This window comes from Cotesia typhae, unplaced genomic scaffold (assembly GCF_013202065.1).
Source record: "Cotesia typhae breed Kobodo isofemale line unplaced genomic scaffold, CoteBio_Ctyphae scaffold_152, whole genome shotgun sequence".
Classification (NCBI taxonomy): Eukaryota; Metazoa; Arthropoda; class Insecta; order Hymenoptera; family Braconidae; genus Cotesia; species Cotesia typhae.
The window spans coordinates 5819105-5841541 of record NW_027423776.1 but is presented as its reverse complement, the minus strand read 5'-3'; the positions used below and the strand labels follow the sequence as shown (position 1 = coordinate 5841541).

The following is a 22437-nucleotide window of genomic DNA, read 5'->3' as shown; positions in this document are numbered from 1 at the left end:
ATTATTCATAACTAATTATGAGAATAATTATTTAATTATCTGACTAAATTAAATTTTTTTTTGTCAATAATTAAAAAAAAGAAGAATATAAATTAAGAAAAAATTATTATTAGATAGTAACGAGTACATTTTAAATTAAGTGCGCTTACCGAAGCGCCATTACGCGGTCGTCCTAACATAAAAATAACGCCATTTTGTCGTAATGCCTGATTCTTGACCGATCATCTTCTGAATTGATGATATTATCTAAAGTATAATTTTATAATTCAAGAAAATAGTTGTAGAAAATTTTCTATGTTTGTATGTAATTTTTGAGTTAAATTAGTACTGAAAAATTCTAATAGAAGTCGCATGATTACTAAATTGTTTTCTTACCAAAGAATTAACTTCTAAAATATTACTCATGTTTTTTACTTGGTGGATTAAATTAGACTTCTTGAAAAATTATGCCGTAAAATATAGTATGTCTTGAAAAGTTAAAAAAATTAATGTATACATTATCGAGATCGATTTGACTCCACACGGTCAGAAATTATTAATTAGTGTGAATTTATAATTATAAAAATGTTTTTTTGAGATGTCTGTCATGATAATAAAAAAAGAATATTAAAATTTAAATGAAAAATTTTTTTTACTCTTCTAAAAATTTTGTAAGTCATTTATAAATTTAATCAATTTCAAATTCAATTTTTATTGAACTAAACATATAAATTACCGTAGAAATTTCCTATAAAAATGAAAAATTTTATTTTTTATTCTCATTTATAGCCCATATATGACCAGATCAGGCCAAATATGAAAATTGGTTAATTGGCCCTATAAAAAATTTTTTCATGAGTTAAATAAACGTCCAGTAAAATGTACTCGGGTTTACAAATATAAACTTTCACTCGAATAAGTAAGATCATTTGTCTTTGCTCATTCAACTCACGAGATGCTGTATCCTCGGCAATTTGGTTATCGCCTTTTCGATCGAGGTCTTGAAGTCCCCATTCTCGAGATTCAGCGCATCCTTCCTGCAGCTTATCTCTGATGATGTGTCAGACTCCTCCAGCACCTGCAAGCAACATTCACATAAACATAACCAATTTCAGTAATACGTCACCACTCACAACTCACCAATCAGTCATTATCATTATCATTATCATTAATCACAGTAAGATATTTACTTAGTGTAATAATATATGTATTTACAGCCAATTATTTTCAACGTTCTATCATCATCTAAATTATGTACCACTCAATATTTGCAATTTTATCTTTTTCATGTAATTTTGTTGAGAGAAGAAAATAAAGACAAAGATGAAGATTGAATTATCTATTATGTAATTTAGAATCCCGGATTGTTATTTGTTACGGGCAATTATTGTTGCGGTTGATTGGATCCTGCTAATTCTAATTGGTTTTCCGGAATAGTTTGATTAAAAATTCATAAATTGAATATTAATCATGCAAAATTATGATTACGATCATGATGATGGGCACTGGATGCAAATAAACGCGTCCTCGAAGGTTTTGCGGGCTAATTTATGTGAGTAACAAATTAGTTGGAGGGGCTTCAGCTTCCAGCTTGTGAACAAAGCGTTGGCGATCTGAAGGCGTCGGGACTGTCGTAAATAGTAATCACGAACGTCATTATCACCTGAATCGCCTTGAACCCGCTGGATGCTGGATGCTGGATGCTCGATGAATGACAATGCAAATTCGAGGTATCGGCAACCTGTCAGCGGGTGCTGAGGCAAGATCATTATTTATGGGCTTTCATCAATTGTCAATCATTGTTTGGTTGTTGGTTGAGAAATATGCAGCGGCTTGTTTGTTAAGTACTTAAATTCGAGTGTTCACTTCAGGTGTTTCGCAAAGATATGGTTTTAGTTGTGTTTAATTTAAGGTGAATTTTATTTAAAATAGTGATTTATTTAATTGACGGTGATGAAAGTTGGAAAAAGGGATATTTGCTATGACAATTATTTCAATAATTTTCTTTTAAATATTAACAAAAAATAAAATTTAATATTTATAAAAATTTTAACTATTTCAGCCGAATTTAATATAACTGAATAATTTTAAGTATGTTTAAAGTTTAAGATCAATTATTTAGAAATTAACATGATTTTTTATTTTGAATATTGAAGTATATTAAGTAATTATCAATTATATAGGTAAAATTTTAAAACTTGTAAAATTTTAGGAGAAAAACTTGAATAAAAAATATTTATGATGGAATTAAAAATATTCAAAGTAATTAAAAATTTTTAATAATAATAAACATTATTCAAGAATATTTTGTTTAACTTATGAATATATTTTTTATATAAATAATAAAAAAAATAATAAAATTGATTAAAAAATTTTTTAACCACAAAACAGTGAAAAGTTGATAATAAATAAATGAAAAAATAATTTCATGTTAAATTCGTATAATCAATAAAAATATTTATCTGATTTCCGTATTGAATAAAAAAAAATTACAGTGTAGTAACAAACACTTAAAATAAATATTTGATTTGATTACAAACAACAAACATAAATATTTTATTAAAATACTTTCTTGCTAATAAAATTGAGGAAGAAATATTATAGCATAACTTTTATTTATAATGAAAATAGTATAATGTCGTTTATTAAATTTCTCTTTTAAATTTTTCCTCACAAAGATGAAGATAAAAGTACAGAAAATTTAAAATAATAAAAATTTAAATAAAAATACGAAGACGTTTAACAAAAACGAGTGCGTACTTAAATTTTTAGCTGGTGTTAAAAAGATCGATTTGAAAAGAATTTAAAAGTTAAGTATTACAACAAAGTCGAAAGTGTTTTTTTGGTGCTGCAGCCCTTTGCAGAATGAATGCGATCGTAAAGCATAAATTAAGTCCGACAGCACGAAAATTAAGTTTGAGTAGTACATTGAGTTTTAGTGGAGGGCGAGAAAAATATAAAAAGTGATGCGATGTTATGTTATGTTACGTGATGCAATGGATTGGTATTCCAATATTTTAAACCGCCAGACTAAACAATTGCCCGCCTTGCGAAAAACTTTATTGTTTTCTTTAGACAACGTAATGGATTTACGATAATTGTTATAACGATGATGATGATGATGATGATGATGATTATAATGGTGGTGATGATGATGATAAATATTGATGTATTGAGTAACACAATAAATACTGTTAATATTATTTATTATTTATAGTATGTATTGTAAATTGGGATTACTCATTTAATTGAGTACCCTGACCTGTTTTCTGATTTGATATGATATGTAAAGTGTTATAATAATAAATTTGAATAAATAAATATTATTAATTATTAGAAATTTATTTAACTGATAGTCGCGATTGCTGTCATTATCTTTCGCCGATTAAAGTTACTGAGGACGATTAATCATAATCGTTTTTTATCGGGTGTCATCATAATTAATTTTTTATGTATATGTTCGTATATAGGACAATTTTGTTTTTTTAATTAATTATTGCGAAATTCGATAAAAATTACTAATTTTATTATTATTATTATTATTATTATTATTATTATTATTATTATTATTATTATTATTATTATTATTATCCAAATTTAAAATAAAAATCAATTTTAATCAAAACAATGTTTATGTTCTTTGTATTGAATTTTTTCTTGTTATTTTATCTCTGATCGCGTTTTATAATTTTTTGTTTAACTACGTAAATGACGTCTTAAACCTTCATAATAGAATACATAATAACCTTCAATTTAGATAACTTCAAAATTAACAAAAAAAATTTTTTTATGTTCACAAAAAAAAAAAAAAAACTCCAACTAACAAAAAAAATTGAAAAAGTTTTCAATGTAAAAAAGTTCCATACAATTTTTTTTGAGACAATATTTTTATTCGAAAATAATAACTATCAGGTTTTATATTACGTTATTTATAATATCTCTGTATCTCATAGCCCAAGTTTAATAAACAATAAAAAATTCAAAAATATTATAAAAAAAAATCTATAAATAATTTTTCCAACACCAAATTTTTCCACAAACAAACACTGTCTGATATTATTAAAATTTATTTTATTAAAATTCAAAGAGCGCGAGTTTAATGACTGTCATAAAGGATTAAAAAAAATTTCCTCTCTGAAGAATATCTTCGCAGTCAATGGAAATGTAAATCATGCATGTGCTCATTTGAAAGGTATTAATATCCCTCCTGACGTCACAAATGAAAAAAAATAATAAGATCAAGAACGAAGATGAAAGTCTTGAAGATGACACCCGTCAGGTCATCAACACTATCAATACTACAAGGCCGTAACATTGTTAATTAAAAGATGTGCAAGCCCGTAAGCCCAAGGAAATCCAACTTTTCAATGCAATGCAAAGCGCTTTATATAGATTTTAATAATATCGTTAATAAATTGTCTGACTTGTCTTAAGAAAACTACGCATACATATAAATATGTTGCGCATATGTGCTGCTGTATCTTTGGAGATTGGGCACAAGGATAGTGAGGATTAATGGTCTATAATCAAAATTAAATGAAGATTCACCGTGCATGGATATGCCTACTGTGTCATTACGAGTTAAACCGTGGAGCATATTTGCAAATATTAAAGTTAAACTGCTGTGTCGGGGAATAATTTGCAAGATCGCGTGTCCGTGAACGGTCGGCAGTTCATTTTTTCATCCCGGCTTTGCGTCGACGGTTGATGGCTTAAAAGTTAGAGTTTAAATCACGAAAATTTTATTTTTATTGTTACACTGTCTACAGACGCGCTCGTTAACGATCGAAACCATAACTCACTGATCTCGCGACGTGGGGTGACCGTGCAGTCAAAGGTTCATCATAATCAAGGTGAACATGATCCAGAAGCCAAAAAAATCATCTTTCGTTTTTGAAATAAATTTATGGATAATTTATAGAGAAATTTTTTTTTTTATACTTAGAAAATATAATATATTTTTTAGTATAAAGTTATAGTTTAATTTTTATAAAATTATAGTTTTTAATTTTTTAAATATCTTTGAAACGGCTCGACCGATTGACTTCAAAATCTAATTAGCTCGGAGTTTCAATAAACACGTTCGAACGCCGTATCGTTCATCTTGATCGGGTGATACGTACGACAAAATTTTCTTTATAAATATACACACACATATGGCCGGACGTTTCGTCGGAAATGGTCGTAACGTCTTCTTACGACCTCAAAACATGGAGATCTGATGAAAACTCGTATTCTCAAAATCGGATCGAAATCTATAACTTCCTACTTTTGAGAATTATTTTCAAAACGGGAAGTAAAAATTTTTTTGGTTCACGAATTTTTCTTTTAAATCAAGTTAATATTTTTCTTTAATGTATTCCCCCCTAAATAAATTAAAAAAAATGTTTTCTCACCTTGCGATTCTTTATTATCAGTCTTCTGAAGATAAGCACCACCCCAACAACAATCGGGAAGAAAACAAGTCCCGCGAGTATGTAACTCACGATAACGACCGTTTCCTGGGTCGCCAAAGTGTCTCCGTCGTGCCTTTTGGTGATTACTTCACTCATGTTTATCGGGTCGCGCATAGTAACCGGAATGATCCCGGGTTCGTAATAACTCGAATTCACCTGATGATACCCATTGGGTTCCGGGCCGGAAAAGTAGACCGGTTTGTGCCTGGTTTTGTTCCCGAAAGATCCAGAGGCCGGATTCGAATTCTGGACCTTGGCTGTAGAATTCGACGCGGCTTCCTTATTTCTACCCTTCGCACTGACATTTTCTTCCCCAGTCTTCACCTCCACCGTTCTGTTCTCTCTATTTTCCAAATCCTTCATCGTCCCATTAAAAATATCCGACGTATTGTACAAATGCATTATCGGCAGAACATCATCCTTATCCTTGGTCTTGTCCGAGAGATTTCTTCCCCTGACCTCTGGCGACCTCTCCCCGTTTTTCTTCGCTTCCATTTTCGGAGTTTGCGGAGAGGTCACCAGGTTTGTCTCCGGAAGCGTTGTTCCTTCCGGCTTCAAGGTCGTCTGGGATCGGTACATTTTCTGAATTTCAGAAGGGTCCAAGTCTTTCGCGATTCCAAACGGTCTGTCTGGAGCTTTCGCAGTTTCTTCGATTTTTTCTGCGACTTCCTGATCCTCACCCTTTTCCATTTCCTTATCCTTATCGTCTAAAATCATCGGAGTAATAGGAAAAACCGGAGTTTTCACGGTTGAGCTGACCAATTTTGAATCACCAAATCCAGTCTCACTATCACTTTCCCCGTTCCCCTTCACCGGCTCGCTCAAGTTCAGCTTCACACCTTCAAACTTCTGGCCTTCACCAACTACAGGCAAACTAGACCCAGAATTCGCACCAGATTCCCCTATCATACTGCTATTCGCCATAATACTGCCAATATTATAACTATTATTAGTACTATCAACCAGTTGAATCACCTCATCTTTCCCGTCAATGGACCTCGAGCCGACCCTTTCATCAACACGTCCTTTGGTGTTCCTGCTTCCACTTCTGATATCACTTCGACGCCTCTTAGAATCTCTAACAGATTCCTCCCCGGTGATCCTCTGATTGAGCACTGCGCTGGCCGACTTCCTCAAAAGCCTTCTGTCATTAACCTCCTTTTTATCTAGCACCTTTTCCCCACTTTCGGTGGTCAACTTCAGTGTTGACTTTCGTTCGACACTTTCTGGAGTCGTTGATCTGGGCAGATTCTGGTCAGCTTCCTTTCTTTCAGAACTAACTGCACTGGGGGTAGTTGACCTAAACAGTTTTCTGTCATTGGTCACTTCTTTGTCAACAATTGCACTTACAGTAGTCTTCTCTTCATCAGTCACTTTTTTAAGGTGTCCCTTTTCTTCAGCAGAGGTCCTGGTTGGTTCAGTGGAGTTGGGATTGGAATTAGAATTAGAATTAGAATTAGAAGAACCAACAACAACAGAAACAACAGCAGGATTATCAATCGAGATTAGAACCACAGTGGATGCCTGAGAAGTGTTGCGGTGAACTGAATACGCGGCGACTTGTTGCTGTAAAGTAGTATCGTTAAAAGTTTCTCCCACCAAGAGCGCAGCAGCAGTTAGCGGGGTGCTCTGCTCAGTTGTAGCACTGTGTTCAACGGCAGTCGGAGCAACACTGACTGGGCCGGGCGTGCGCGTCGAGTGTAGTAGATCCATGCCAGAGGTAACAAGAGGAGGAGAAAACCAAGAATTTACTTGTTCTTTTAACGTTGTCAACGACGGGTTGTCATTTGACCCAGGTCCGGAGTAGTTTCCTAGCAGCCGAGTTACATTTGTGATCGTGTAGGCATACGGGTGCATCTGCTGTGCTAGCGCAACAGGTGTTTCTTCATTAAGAATCCCTGTTGCTGAAGTAAAATTATCCGTTACTGTAGCCGCTGTTGTAGTCGGTGTTAATGTTGTAGTTAATATTGATGATGATGATGATGATGATGATGATGATGTTGATGTTGATGTTGATGTTGATGGTGAAGGCACTAAAGTAACAACATTCTCAGCAACGATATTTACAGGCTCTAAACCAGACGAATTTCCCGTTAGTTCTGATACTGCTGGTATCTCCGTTACAACAATTCGCAATGAGCTAGAAGAAGTACCTACATTTTCTCTGTCCATCGAGGGTGTCATTGGGTCAACGTTTATGGACAGCCATGTCGAAATCCTACCGAGAACCTGAGAAGACTCTGAAGGCATCATCAGCCCTTTTTCTTCTTTGTTATTTCCAGTTTTTGAAACGCCTGTTTTCTTGCTACGAACGGGAGAACTTTTAGGCTTTTCAATTTTTAATATCAAGGACTCATCTTTGGTGTCATTCAAAGCCAAAGTCCTAAGCGTAACGTCATTAGAAGCAATATCAAGCTGGACAGAATTCCCTTCGGTGCTTCCGTTTTTGGCAGTAACATTCGCCGGCAAAGAATCTGACCTTTGGCTCTTTCTAAGATACAAATTAGTGCCCCTTAAGAGGTTCTTGGTCTTGGGGATCTTGTTCTTCTCCACAGTAGACTTATCGACGGCGATGTTCATCTCTTCGTTGATCATTTCTTCGAGTTTAGATGAAGGAGTCGCGGTAGTGCTGAACCCTTTGATAAAGAATCTCCTCCTCTGCATAGGAGAAGCAGAAGTGCTGGTAACTTCGACAGAATTATTGCTAGTGGTGTTTTCCGGGCGAATTTTCTGGCCAAAATACCGAAATTGCGTCATGTCTTCTATAGGAATGTTGCTTTCTACTGGCCGGAAGTGATTGTACAGTGACTCGGGCATCACCACAGTGTTCTTTCTTCTCATTTGCGATGATTGAATCAAAGACCCGTTTTTGGGCGATGAGTTGCGAGATAATAAACCAATTGTGCTATGATCTTCTTCTTCTTTTTCGCTCTCCTCATCAAGAGTCGGCTGGTCGTCCAAGTCTAAGTCTGAAGGGGCAGTTACGTAGACGCTGTGTCTGGTTTCCTGGACCTCCAGTAAGTCCTGGGAATTGTTGAGAGAGGATTTCAAAGTGGAATTCAGGTGGCTTTTCGGAGAAACAGAACGGGTCAAGGCCTGTCGACGGCGGACTGCCAAACGATTTCGGAATATCTGCTCGCGTTTCGCCTTCGATGTTGGGGACTCGGTGTTAAAAGCTGTCCTTCCTTGTCGGTGGTCCTGAGCCTCGTCTAGAAGCACAAAAATAAAAAATTAAATTGACTAGTGACCTAGAAAATTAGAATTTGAGATGGGAGAAAAATTAACGATTTAGATCGAACGATTAAGATGTGGTTTGTTTTTGTTGCTCGAGTAAAAGTGTCGACTCACGAGGAGCAGTCGTGACCCACGTGCATTTACAACAGTCTAACGGTCCTAGTGTATGGAGAGGATCTTTAGACTACAGACTATAAGGTTGTATTTATGGTGGATCAACACAGAGAGAGGACTTTGTCTTTTACCGCATCGCTAACTCGCCTCATCGTTCATCCTACTAGTCTCAAGGTTGACTTTGATTTATTTTTGCTAGACACTAGACAATGCCTATTTTTTGGTTAAATCAACCGCTAATTGCTGATTGATATTGATGATCATCATCTTAATGTAATGGAATACAATGTGATGTGAACAGCTATTTTGACGGACGTTTTGACGGGCAGATTGACCCTAACCTTTTAATAATTTGTTAAGATGGGGGCTTTTATTGTGCAGTGGGTTAGACGATTAATTTTTTAGATGTCCAGTCATTAGCTTTTAATTACAAGGAATTGCTTGTCTTCTGAGAAATTAAGTTAGAATTAATTAATGGAGTTTCTTTGATGAAAATTGGTTGAGAAAGAGGTTTTTTAACTAATGGTTGATTGAAAATTATTTTAAGTAATCATTTTTGAATTAATATGTGAAGATTAATGCTCTTCTTGATGATTTTTTTGAATGGGTAATTTTTAAAAAGTTATTGATAAATTATTAATTGCGATAAATTAATTTTTGAATTTTTCAAAAAATTACAGTTTAAATCATTTAATTAATTAATTATTTAGGAGATTAAAAATTTTTTTAAGTTAATTTTTATATTTAATAGAGAATTATTATTTTAAAAAATTATCAAGTGTATTGTTATAAATTTTTATATTTACTAAAAAATTAACATATGTATCATAAAAAAAAAATTCAACTAAAACTATTTTTTTTTTTTTTTTTTTTTTTTTTTTTTTTCAATATAAAAAATTTTTAATAAATGTTTCTTAATCCTACTGTGTACTGACTTCACTATTATACAATTAAAGTATCATGATTTTTGCGAATCACTGAAATAAATTAAAGATAAATTATTTAACAAGTACCATCAACTATAATTGAACCAATAACTCAAAAACATACTCCAACGTATTAATTTATAAATGAATTGATTTAACTCAGACCGGAATGATGTAATAGGACAACTTTATCACCCGATCACTCGCGATTAATTAATTCAATAGTGAATTATCAACGTAATAAAATGAATTCCAATTAAAATAAAAAAGAATTCAGGAAGTCAAAGCCCTTTGAAAAAAAGTAACGCGAAATGACCACCCGGTACGCTCTGACAATTTAAGTCACCTCGTTTGCATCCGAGTATTTGACTACTATTACACGATATTAATTTACGGAGTATGTATGTGGAGTAGAGCTCAAGAGATGCAAAGCTATAATGTCTATATGTATACGTTATGCAAACAGTACAGGATACTTACGCCCACACAACCGTAAAGTATATTCTGGTCTTTATAGCCATCGTAAGTATGATCTACGCAGCCATACCCAGACGTAGTTGTACCAGTAGTTAAACTTGTCTCTCTTAGACTTTTATTAATCTTTAATGCAAGTAAAGGATCCTTATACTTCCTCTTTCTTACTATCCGCTATTCGTAGTCCGCAGTCCGTTGTCTGTATGGTCTGTATGGTCCGTATTTACAATCTTGCGTACTGAAACACACTGTAAATATCACAGGGCAACCTGCTGCTACTACTGCTGAATAATGTCTCTCAGTACTGTAAATCATCTAGACATTCAGACCCGTGTCTTTCTCGCTTTAAGATACTCCAACTGTTGTGTTTGTACCTACTGAATTAACCTGTACCCTTTTATTGATTATCAACTCATACATTCATCACTTTGCATTTTATTTTTATGCATATGTCGTTTATTGTTTAGCAGGTTCTTGTTATTTATCACTTGTGTTACGTGATTTTTTCGAATTTAAGTGATTTAAATTTACAAACAAGGAAGTCATAATTGATTTTGATATGAAATTACACGTAAAAAATTTTGCGTTATTGCGTCAAAAAACGTACACTGAAAAAAAAATTAACTTAATTCGAGAGAAAAATTCTTGAACCAAGAAAATAATTTTAAAGAGGTTTATTTTTTTAAATCAAGACGAAAGATTCTTGAATCAAGAAAAATTTATTACTTCAAGAATTTTTCAACTAAAATTAAGAGGATTAAGTTCTTCAAAATTATATAATGATAAAAAAATTAACTTGACTCAAGATTTTTTACTGTGTAGATTACAAAAATCAAATATAATTTTTTTCATGATTCAACGAAAATAAATTTTATCAGATAATATTTGTTGGAAAAAAAAAATCACTGAATTTTTAGAGACAAAAATCTGGTTGTATTATTTTTTAAAAATTGGATTTAATATAAAATCTTATTATTATTTTTATTACTAATGATACCACTAATTTAACACAACCAAGGTTCCGTTAATTGATCAAAACATGTAATTTAATCTTAATGAATTTAATTTAAAAAAAAATATTTATTGAAAAAAAAAATAGACATATATAAATGGAGTTAAACTTCACTCGTTATATAAGCAAAGATGCTTTTTATTACTTTATTTGTACTGGGAACAATGGACGGTTATATTTGTAGCGTTAAAAAAAAAGACTACGTAAGAACGATTGTTGGCTACAGAAAATATAATTCGCGTTAGTGATTATTTTGATTTGCTCTTTTGTGGTGAGTCACAACAGAACAACAACGAGATGTTATTTTTAATTTTTTATATATATTTTATGTAAAAAGTGTGAGTATGAACGTGTAGATATTGACATGAGATACATGAGTTGGGCTTTCGTGGAGCGTGTATCCGTTTCCGGTAAACTGATGGAGAACTCGGTACCAGTGCAGTGGAGTTCTGCGTCGCAGAGGTAAAATTAAACAGAAGAGCCGCGAGCTAAAGGACACTCTGGTCAACGAGTACGAGTTAATTATATAACCACTTAAACTTTTGTTTAGCTAAAGCCGAAGCTGATGATAATTAACGATCCTGGTTCGTGACAGAGAAAATTAGCCGGTGATTTAATGGTCGGTGAACGCGAATCGCAGATCGCGAATCCGGAATTCGAGTCAGTATTTGACTGGTATTTAATTATTTTTAATTGCAGGAGTCGATATAATTCCATTACGGCGTCTGGTCTCGAGATCTCTTTGGTCTCCTGGCTTGCATTAAATTATAGTTAAGTACACACAAGAGAGTTTTTGTTTGACGAAGTAAAGCTAATTTCATATTTTTATATTTTTACCCGGATGGCTCGTTACCTACAACTTATAACTTACAAGTTACAGCTTACGGCGTATTACGCAATTTAAAGATTCCAAAGGAGAGGAACAATGGGGATCAACGTCCTGGAAAAATCTTCCGGGCATTCTCGAGTCATGAGTGAAACCACGCGAGACCTTTTTATTGTCCTTGATCACATCTGTCTCAGACAAATTGCCTTTATTTTTTTATTTTTTTTTTGTTTTAAATGAATTTTAATTTAATTTTTATGTTAAGTATAAAAACTCTTAATATCATAATTGATAGTAATAATAATAATTGAATTTCTGGTCAAAATATTTTTGTAAAAAATCGAATTCTCTATAAAAAAATTTCCTTACTAATTTTAATATTTATCTTATCATTTAATCAAGATTTAATTTTAAAGTCACAAAATTTTGAAACATCTAAATAATATTATCTTCAAAAATTTTAATTTTTGTCCAAAATATCGAAACTACGGAAAAATCATAAGAATTTTCTATCGGGAATTTAATTCTTGTGAAAAAAATTCCTTATAAATTTTATCGTATCTCTTAATTTAAACTGTGATTCAAATTTAAAATGGAATTCTTAAAAATCTAACATTTTTATTATTAGTAAAAATTATAAATTTAAAATTTACTAAGAAATTAATTAATAGATTAATTCTTTATAAATAATTTAAATTATTTGGACGATTTTTATTGAATTTAGTCATTATTATTCCATCTAAAAATCACAATTATTATTGTTATGATAAAAAGTGTGTTACTTTATAGATAAATAAATACTTTAAATAAAATATTATTTTAACTAAAAATTTGATACTAATTTTAAAGTATAAAAAAAAAAATCTAAGATAATTGAGATAAGTAAAGTAAATGGCAAGTTAATTAGGATTTATAATTTTAAATGGATAAGATAATTTGAATAAAGCAGAGATAGCTCGAGTGGTTGTTGCTGTTATTATTTATGCAGCATGACGAAAATTTATCGTAGACATAACATTGTGTTTCGTTTATGTATTATATATTTATATGCATTTATGTGTTTATATATATGAGGAAAATAAAAAAGGTGACGTCGAGAGTTGAGACTGAGAGACTCTTAGGCGACTGGTTTAGCTTGGTTATCGCTGCGGCGTGACCGCATAAAAGCCCGTAATATTTTATGTGAACACGTGTATGAGTAAGGTCAGTGTTGCTCCTGTTATTTAAGTTAGGTCTATGTGCAGTGCATTACACATCACCAGCATAACAATACTACTCGCGAAACGCTCCGATGCCCATGAGACAACAGAACTGTTTTAATCATTTTTATTTATATTTTTTATAAATATCTTTAACCTCCCCATTGTATCCATGATTTATACTTTTTTCTCGCTGTAATAAATATTTCACTTAAATTTTTTCCAATGTCTAGGCCATAAAACATAATATGTAATCTCTCAATCTTAATTGAACAAAAAAAAATCGATGCAAATATTTATTGCTCGTACCAAAAATCCTGTTTTGCTTCTTCATCAAGTTTATTTGACTTTCAAAACTATCAAACTTATTTTAAAATTACATTTAATTAATTTAAATCCTATGAATAATAATTTATCATCTTTTGGAATTCGATTAGAGTTTTTTTTTTTATTTGTTCTGTTATAATTAACTACACTTCTATCATTGAGATATAAAATTTTTTTTAATGACAAAAAATGATCAGAGTTAAATAATGAATCAATTATTCGGTCAATTTTCAATTCTAATATCTACAAATGGGTAAAATAATAAAAAATTGATAAATTAAAGAAAACTTTAGAGATAAAAATAACTTCGAAAGTTATTATTTTTTTTCCTGTAAATTTAATAATAAGTAAACTGAAAAAAAAAAATTGAATTAATTAAAAAGAAGAATTCTTGAACTGAGGAATTTTTTTTGCGTCACTTAATTTTTATTAGATTAAAGACAATGAAACTCTTCAAAATAATTTTCTTTATTTAAGAATTTTTGTCAGGAGTAAATTGATTTTTTTTTTTTTTTTTTTTTTTTTTCAGTGAACATTTAATTATATTTTTATTTATTCTTTCCATTGAATAATAAATAATTCTGAACATTAATCATAAAAACAAATGTTATGGTTATGGAATTAGAATTGAAATTAAAAAAACCCAAATTATAAATCGTCAATAAAATATTGTACAATCTTAAACAAATAAGAAACAATCATTTATTGAAATCCAGTTAATTAAACGTAACAGGTATAATTTGCATGCCTCTAAAATTCAAAAAAACGTTTTTATACGTATTAGCAATACTTATTTATTTATTTACTTTATATATAATACCCAAAATGGACAGGTTTTTCTAGTTTCTTTACAAATTAATTAACATTAATCTTGTTTTGCTTCTTAAAGTTACTTGACCTCCAAAGCTAGACGAATTTATCTCACAATTACAGTGACTTAATCATGCAAAAGCAATAACCGATGAATAATAATCATTCGACAATCGATTAGCGTTCTCACGAGATATATCTCGATACGGACTCGGAACTTGCAAGCAAATATATTTATTATTACTGTTATTACGATCATTATTAAGAACAATATAAATTTTTAAGAATTTTAATCATAATTTTAATAATAAGATTTTTAAGAATTCCATTTTAAATTTGAATTTCAGCTAAAAAATAAAAGATACGATAATATTAAAAATAAATTTTTTTTATTAGAATTAAATTGTCTAAAAAAAAAGTCGCTTATTAATTTTTCGAAACTTCAATATTTTGAACGAAAATTCAAGTTAAAATTTTGAAAATAGTATTATTTGATAGCTTCAAAATTTTTTTACTTTAAAATTCAATTTCTCATTAAATGATAAAAGAAACGATCAAATTAATCAACAATTTTTTTTATAGAAAATTTGATTTTTACAAAAAAGGTACATGATGTTCTTTTTGTATCTTTGATATTTTGACCAGAAATTAAATTATTGTAATTTTTACTAGCAACCTTGCAGTCACTATGTGACTGCCGTGACTTGTGAACTATAAATAAAGAAAATTTTGCTTTACTAAATAATTAATTGTTTAATTGTTTAATTGTGCAATTGTTAAATTGCACTGTACTTTTTTGACTAATGATGTCTCTAAAGATATAAGCTCATCCCAATGTTACACTTATCAAGAACTTTCATTTGAGTACCCACATGCATTTTGATATATTTTGTATATATACATATATATATAATATATATAAATATATGAAAAAATGATATGGGTACTTAAATGAAAGGTCTTGATGAGTGCAACGTCGAGATGAGCTTATATCTTTAAAAATGTCAGTAGTTCACGAGATACAGGGTCATTTCTCAATTATGTATCTAGAGATAGAGCATTTTCGACTGCAGCCTAAGTACTTATCATTATAAATTGACTATTGGTGAGAATAATATGAAATCATGAAAATGCACAACTCTAGGTCAAAGCTTTTCTAACAATACGAAATTTAACCATAATAACCCATTTTATCATATAATACACTGGCCACAAAATTTTGCTTATTCTCTTAATAATATATATTATTATTGTAAGCAATACTATTAAGAGTGAAGATCTCTCAACTTAACTCAGTGAAATAGAATAATATAACATATAAGTAAAATAAGTAAGAAGTGCAGAATATAAGGTGAACGGGCGCATATGATCACGATCAAGATCATTGACTTCTCTTGAACGTAATACGATCCACCCAGAGTAGAGTCTTGTCGGATGCTGATGCTGATGTCTAGAGCCGATCTCATGAGATATATCTCCCACACCAGATAGCAGATACCATCGCGACAATTATAATAACAATGCCCGTAAATCTAATCCTCTATCGATCAATTTCCTTTTCAATTCAAAAACATTGAACCATTTCTTATTTTATTTTATTTATCGAGTCAATGAATTTATTAGCCTACTATTTGCCAAGAATGTGCTATATTCTGTCGAGAGTTTTGGAAAAATTCCCATGAGGAAATGAGTATTGAGGACTCTGTGCGCGTAACGGTATACTAACTGGATGAGTAGAGGTTTATCCAGCAGCATTAGTTGGGATAACGAGATATCACCGGGAACTTTGATTCTCAATACCGATAACCAGTTAAGTCGAATCCTCGGCTCTAAGCGCTATATTTATACATATATATATAACACTGGTTACTGTTCTATTCACCGCATTACTGCTATCTATACTGTGTATATATGTTCTGTGGCCTCTTCCTGGTCTTAGGCTGTTTAACGCGATCTTATGTATAACTGCACTCTGACCAGTTATTTTGGTCCACTTATTCGCTAATAAATATCTTATAACTTTATATTATATCTTTGCTTCAGTTTGTACCGTATAATTAACTTTTGTTATCAGCTGCTACTTCTAAGTATAACTTCACATTCTAATAACCGTTGATAATATTTATTTAAATTCGAGATATCGGAAAATTTTTTATTATTATTAGAATTAAGTTATCAATTTAAAGGAAAAATGAAAAAAAATTATTTGACACATTACTGATAAAAAAATTACCTTTTCTAAAATAAATACAATTTTTAAGAGTTTTAATTTTATAAAATTAAAAATTTTAAAGCTTTTTTATTAAATAAAATTTATTTAAACAAATAAAATTTTCTTAGTTTAAGAATTTTTTCGTTTGATTAAAGACATTAAAATTCCTCAAAATAAATTTATTGGGTCAAAAAAATTTTTTTTTATCAATTTAATATTAAAAAATTAATGATAGAGAAATTCAAATTTTTTCCAAAGTAAAGAAAAGTGTTTTTTAATAATTAATTTTTTGTTTAAAATTTTAAAAAATATTCTTCAATTTCGGTTTTTTTTTTTTTTTCAATGTAAACCATAAAATTTCAATGAAAAAAATCAGAAAAATTGACCGATTATCTGAAACTAATAATTGAAAAATTACTGTCATTTCTTCAAGATTTACCAACCAATTATTTTCCAAATGCCCAATTAAAAAAAACTGAAACTCCCCGTTATAATACCATCAAACCCTGCCTGCTTCCGCTAATTTAACAACATTTCTCTTATTTGTTAGCCCGCGATCTTCAATAAAAAAAAATAAATAAATAATAGCAAGAAACATACTATAATATAAGGCGGATGTGAAATGTTTAAGTGAAAGTAGACGAATTGCGGTATTCCCATGTCCGAGATCAGAAGACGAAATTGGTGAGTACATGCAGGTGTGACCGGTCCAGTAGGAATATCATAATAAAAGTTAAAATAAAATAAATAACTACCGAGAAAAGTATAAAGACGGCAAGACTGAGATCCAGATCCAGATCAATACACGATCGCCATAAACATTAACATTAAAGAGATGCTGACGTTAAGTGAGGGAAGTGAGGAAGAGAAAGGGTATGTATATGTACTGTATTACTACATACTACATACCGTATTTTATAAATATATATGGATATATATAATACCCAAGGCTTTAAATAGTATGTATATGTTTCTTCATTTCTTGCCAGGCCTTTCCTCACAGCTAAGAGCAACAGCATCAAGATCACGGCCACATCTTACTCTGCAGCGGCTAAAGCTGGACAGTTATTCGCGGTCAACGCTCGAGCGCAATTTCCGATAATCGTTTGAAATGCCCCCAGGTTAGACTCAACTCTTTTATTTATTTTGTTCCTCCACTAAAGAGTTATCATTTATCATTTTTCATTGTCGCTTGTCTCTGGTTGTTGGTTGTTGTCCGAAAGTTTAACCGCGAGGACAAAAAATTAAACAGCTAAATGATTTTTTTTATCGAAAGAGGCTTGCCGGTAAATTTGCCGATGACACTGATTATTTTTTATGCGCTTAAGTCTTAAGGCTAAGTTATTGAGGCACCGAAAGAAAAAATTCGGATTGCGGTTGTGATAAATCACTTGATGGGCTTAATGAGGAACTTTACTGACGGAGAGTAAAGTAACTGTAGGCCAAACGCGGAAGTTGTGTTTATTTAATGGATTCATTTTGTAAAAATTAACCGAGACTATTTTCTGAAATTTTACGTTTTTTTATCACTGGAAATTATTGATATCAGTGAATAACTGTTATGAAAATATTTTAACTAACACTCAAGCCTTTTTTAAAATAAAATTAATTTTTTTGTTACTTATGCTATGTTTATTTTAAGCTTTTTAGTTTGATTTTCGATTAAAGCGTGTATTTTAATTTTTCAAACATTTCTTTAAATTATAAAACATGTAGGAAACTCCCCGGTTGATCCTAATCATCCCCTTGAGTTTATCTCAAAGGTTAAACTAAGCATGTTTTAGAACGCGCCTTAAACGTGTACTTGGCGCAAGCCACTACCATGTCTTCAAAAATGAAAAATTGCTATTCCAAAAGGTCCTGATCCAGACAATGAAACAAATTTATTAAATAAATTGATAACTGTCTAAAATTTCAATTTAATCTGATGTTTAGAAGCTATTAAAAGTATATTAATAAAATTGAATCTTTTCAAAAAAAGGTTCCAAAATGTTTATTCAAAATTTTGAATAAATGAACAATTCCAAAAAACTTTCTTCCACACCTTCTTATTCTTTTTCTTCCTCTATCTCTTGTCCCTAAAATCTTACATTGTATGGCTATAATAAGATCATTAACCTCGTCACTTATCCAAATTTATTAACCCAATAATTCACGAGGATTCAAGTTAAAATTCCCCCGAAATATTCGGACGGTTCGTTGTACCGATGCATCATCTTGTCGCGCTGGGAGGTTCCACCGTGCCGTGAAGAACACAATGGAAAGAACATCGATTCGCGATTCTCAAGAAGGAATTCAAGACAGAGTCCTTCCTGTATCTCCGGAAGATCGGCCAAAGACCATATCCAGTCCCTCTCTTCCTTTTATTTTCTTTACTACTTTTACTCCAACCTCCACAATAATAACAATAACAATAACAATAATAACAACAGAGAGAGCACTACTTAACTTATATTTAACATTACAGCCATCACCGACACAACGGAGCGTGTTTATGGCCTTTTGTACATCCACTGGCAATAATACAAGAAAATAATAAGTATAAGTGCTTTTATTAGTAATAGATGCTGGTAAAGGTACTGTATGTAGTCTACACAGTGTATGTAGACTGTCGTAAACACATACAACACAGGCATCCCCTTTGGGCCGAGGTTGGTTTACGTAACTGGCTCACCGGCCACGTGGCCTCATTAAGACTACAGGCTTCAATGCCGGAAGAAGATCGTCTGTAAATTATTGCCGTACATGGTCGAGGATACTCGATCGACTTTCGCGGGTCGCAGGTCCATCGATCTTCGGCTCTCTCGGCCTCATGTATTAATATTATGCATTGCTAGTATCTATGCATGCTGGTTTGAATGGTACTTGCTGATGAATATTTAATTTTACGTTATTGTATTTCATTTTTTTTATCAATGTGAACATTAATTAATATGTTTGACAAATCAAAAATTGGTTTAGTAATTGATTAAACCAAAATTATTGTCAAATAAGCTTTTTATGAAAGTTAAAAGAATGATTTTTGCTTCCTAACTTGATATTTCAAATTTAACTCTCTTGTAGTGAGATAATTCAGCAATCATACGCCATCTAGTGGAAATGTCTCAACACTAACTTTGATAAAAAAATTATACAGGGGCATTTATGACGATATAAAGTCATATATGTCCATTCTGAGATAGACAATTTTGATATTTGAGCATCTGATAAAACAAATTTTCCAATATAGCCTTATAAAATTCTCTCACAGAAATTTCTAAAAAAATAATTGCATAAAGATGATCTAGTAGACGAGTTGTCCATCGGCATTCCTTGAGTGACATTATAAATGACCGATTTACATCTTGGACGGATGCTACTGTCGATTTGAATAACAGCCCTTCCGCAAATCCGCTTATCTCTCTTTATATTCAATTCAATGTCCTTCTTCTTTCTTCTGTCTTCTTTATTTTTCTCCCAACAACTACTACTTCTACTTCAATGTACATCAATGTACTCCTTACTCTTAACTTCTGACGAGTACTAGTATATATAATAGTAATAATAGTAATAACAGCAAGTACGAAGGAGGCTCGAGCGACGACGTCTTGTCCATGTCCACCCACGCATGTCTTCTTTTCTGCTTCTACAACTCGTCAGTCATCCATCCGTCGGAAGGTGCTGAAGCTGAGAGGCTGTTTTATTCACTCGGGCTATCGCTAGGGAAATCAATCCAGCGAACCCTTTTACGCTTATTGCATTGTGTCATTTAACTTGTCTGATTATTTGTTTTATCTTTTACTTTATTTTTGTTAAAACTTCAATAAATTTTTTGTTCTTTTTAGGGATGATGCGAGCTGGGTGTGGTTGGGTTCACCGACAGACTCTTCCTGCCCACGCAGTACGCAGAACCCTAACACCAACTTTCTTCCTCGATTTATCTTTTCTCAAGACAATGATATCGCGAGTGTTTTTACTTTTGATTTTTTTTTATTCAAATTCAAATTTAAATATTTTTTAAGCACACGCTGTTAAATTGTTCCGTGTTTTCAGTCTTTTATTGAGCATGCACTCTTCACCAGGTCAATGTTCGATTGCGCAATGAATTTTTTCTACAAACGAAATCGATTCCGATGTATATATACGATGTTACTCAAGTAAGAGCATCTCGGCATTCCTCGAATGCTTCGAATACATTTCAAATTCTTTTCAATGCTTTTACATTTTTTATTATTACTTTTTTGCAAGGAAACTTTACTTTCTCTTCTTTCGAAATCGAACAAAGCTAAAATTTAAATGAAAAAAAAATTTTTGAAACTTTGAATATTATTCTTTTTTTAGTTTTTATTACGTAAAAAAATTATTTTGAAAGTTTATTATCTTAACTCCGTATGAAATTAAAACTAGAGGGAAATTTTTTCAAATTTTACTTCAAAGATTATTTTTTGTAAAGAAAATATTTCAAAAATTTTATATTAAGTCACTTTAGAAAGGTTAATTCAATTTTTGAAATTATTTTCTTAACTGTAATTTTTTTTTTTTTAATTCGTAAAAGAGAAGACAAAAATTCTAATGATAAAAATGATCGAACCTTTAAATTAAAAATTACAATCTTTTCAATTTATTTAATGGAAATTTTGAAAATTACACTTTTTATAGTTTTTATTATTCTAAATAATTATTTTTATTGAATTCTATGATTTTAAAATTTAGTAAAAAAACTTTTCAAACTTTGCTTACGAAATTATTTATTAAAAAAAATTCATATTGATAAATTTAAAAATCTTAATTCAATTTTTCAAATCATTTTTTCACTTGTAACTTGTAAAGAAGACACAACAAAAAAAAATTTCTGATCTCCTGATTTTAATTTGTTAAATTTTCTACAAAAAAATTCTATGATTTGTTTTTTCAATACTTTCTACTTCAGATTAAAAAATGAAGAAAAATTAAAATTAAAAAAAAAAAAATAAATTATCATAAATGAAAATTCAAAAATTCTCTCATCCACCTACCGACAAGACATTCCCGTGAATTCCACGATGGGAAAGGAGTGATTTAAATAAGACCCGATTATCACTGTGTGAAAATAAAAGAAGAGACAGAAAAGACAGATCCGCGGATCAGGTGGATTCAAAGAGTGTCCTTTACATAAACATGAAGCCGAGACTTGGCTTGATGGCACCGTCTGCAATGTATTGTACCTCCAGCGATTACTAATCGCCCTCACATTGGAATTATTCCTTCGGTTCTCAGGTTCCCCAATTGAAATGTTTATGCCGTCAATTAAATAATGTTCCTTCCTTAAGTATTTTCGGGCTGGCGAACAGAGACAGAAAGACAGAGGAACCACCAGAATAAGAAAACTCCAAGTAAGTTTAAGTTGTTCTTTGAGAATTTACGAGGCTCGGGAGGATGTTTTTTAGTTTGCAGTAAAAGCGGGACCCAGTATCTTCGGGAATTCTTTATCGCATTTACTTTTCAGCTTTTCTACTCGATCACAGGTTATGTATTGGTATTCTCACGTATTTTCAGTGTCCATTGTTTCGTGTTCATAGTACAGCACAAAACCACTTACCAGTATTATATCGGAATCGGTATGTTACATAACATCTCGAACCCGCAGTCGAAGGAGCACTAAATAAAACTCATGTGTGTTATCTTCAGCCGTATTATTCCGGTGCAAAAAAACTGACAAGAATTTCTGACAATATAAAATACCGCATCTGTTTCCTTTAAATATTTTCACTCGGAATTTATTCGAGAAAGCCAGCATTGTAATTTTTATTTTTTTTTTAAATAATCCATAAATTTTACTTACATTTGCTCTTTTCAAGGAAGAGAAAAAATTCTATTCACTTTTACGGTTCCATGCACGAAATTTTATAA

General features: G+C 31.3%; 1 protein-coding gene across 1 annotated transcript in view; it reads right to left on the bottom strand.

Moving 5' to 3' along the window:
• The window catches only part of LOC141535858 (uncharacterized), a 108619-nt gene that overhangs the window by 9293 nt on the left and 76889 nt on the right, over nt 1-22437 (bottom strand). The window contains exons 4-5 of the mRNA XM_074256018.1: nt 5376-8644; nt 932-1057 (exon numbers count right to left, since the gene is read on the bottom strand). Coding sequence (XP_074112119.1) covers nt 932-1057; nt 5376-8644 — 3395 coding nt within the window. The remainder of the gene's footprint in view (nt 1-931; nt 1058-5375; nt 8645-22437) is intronic.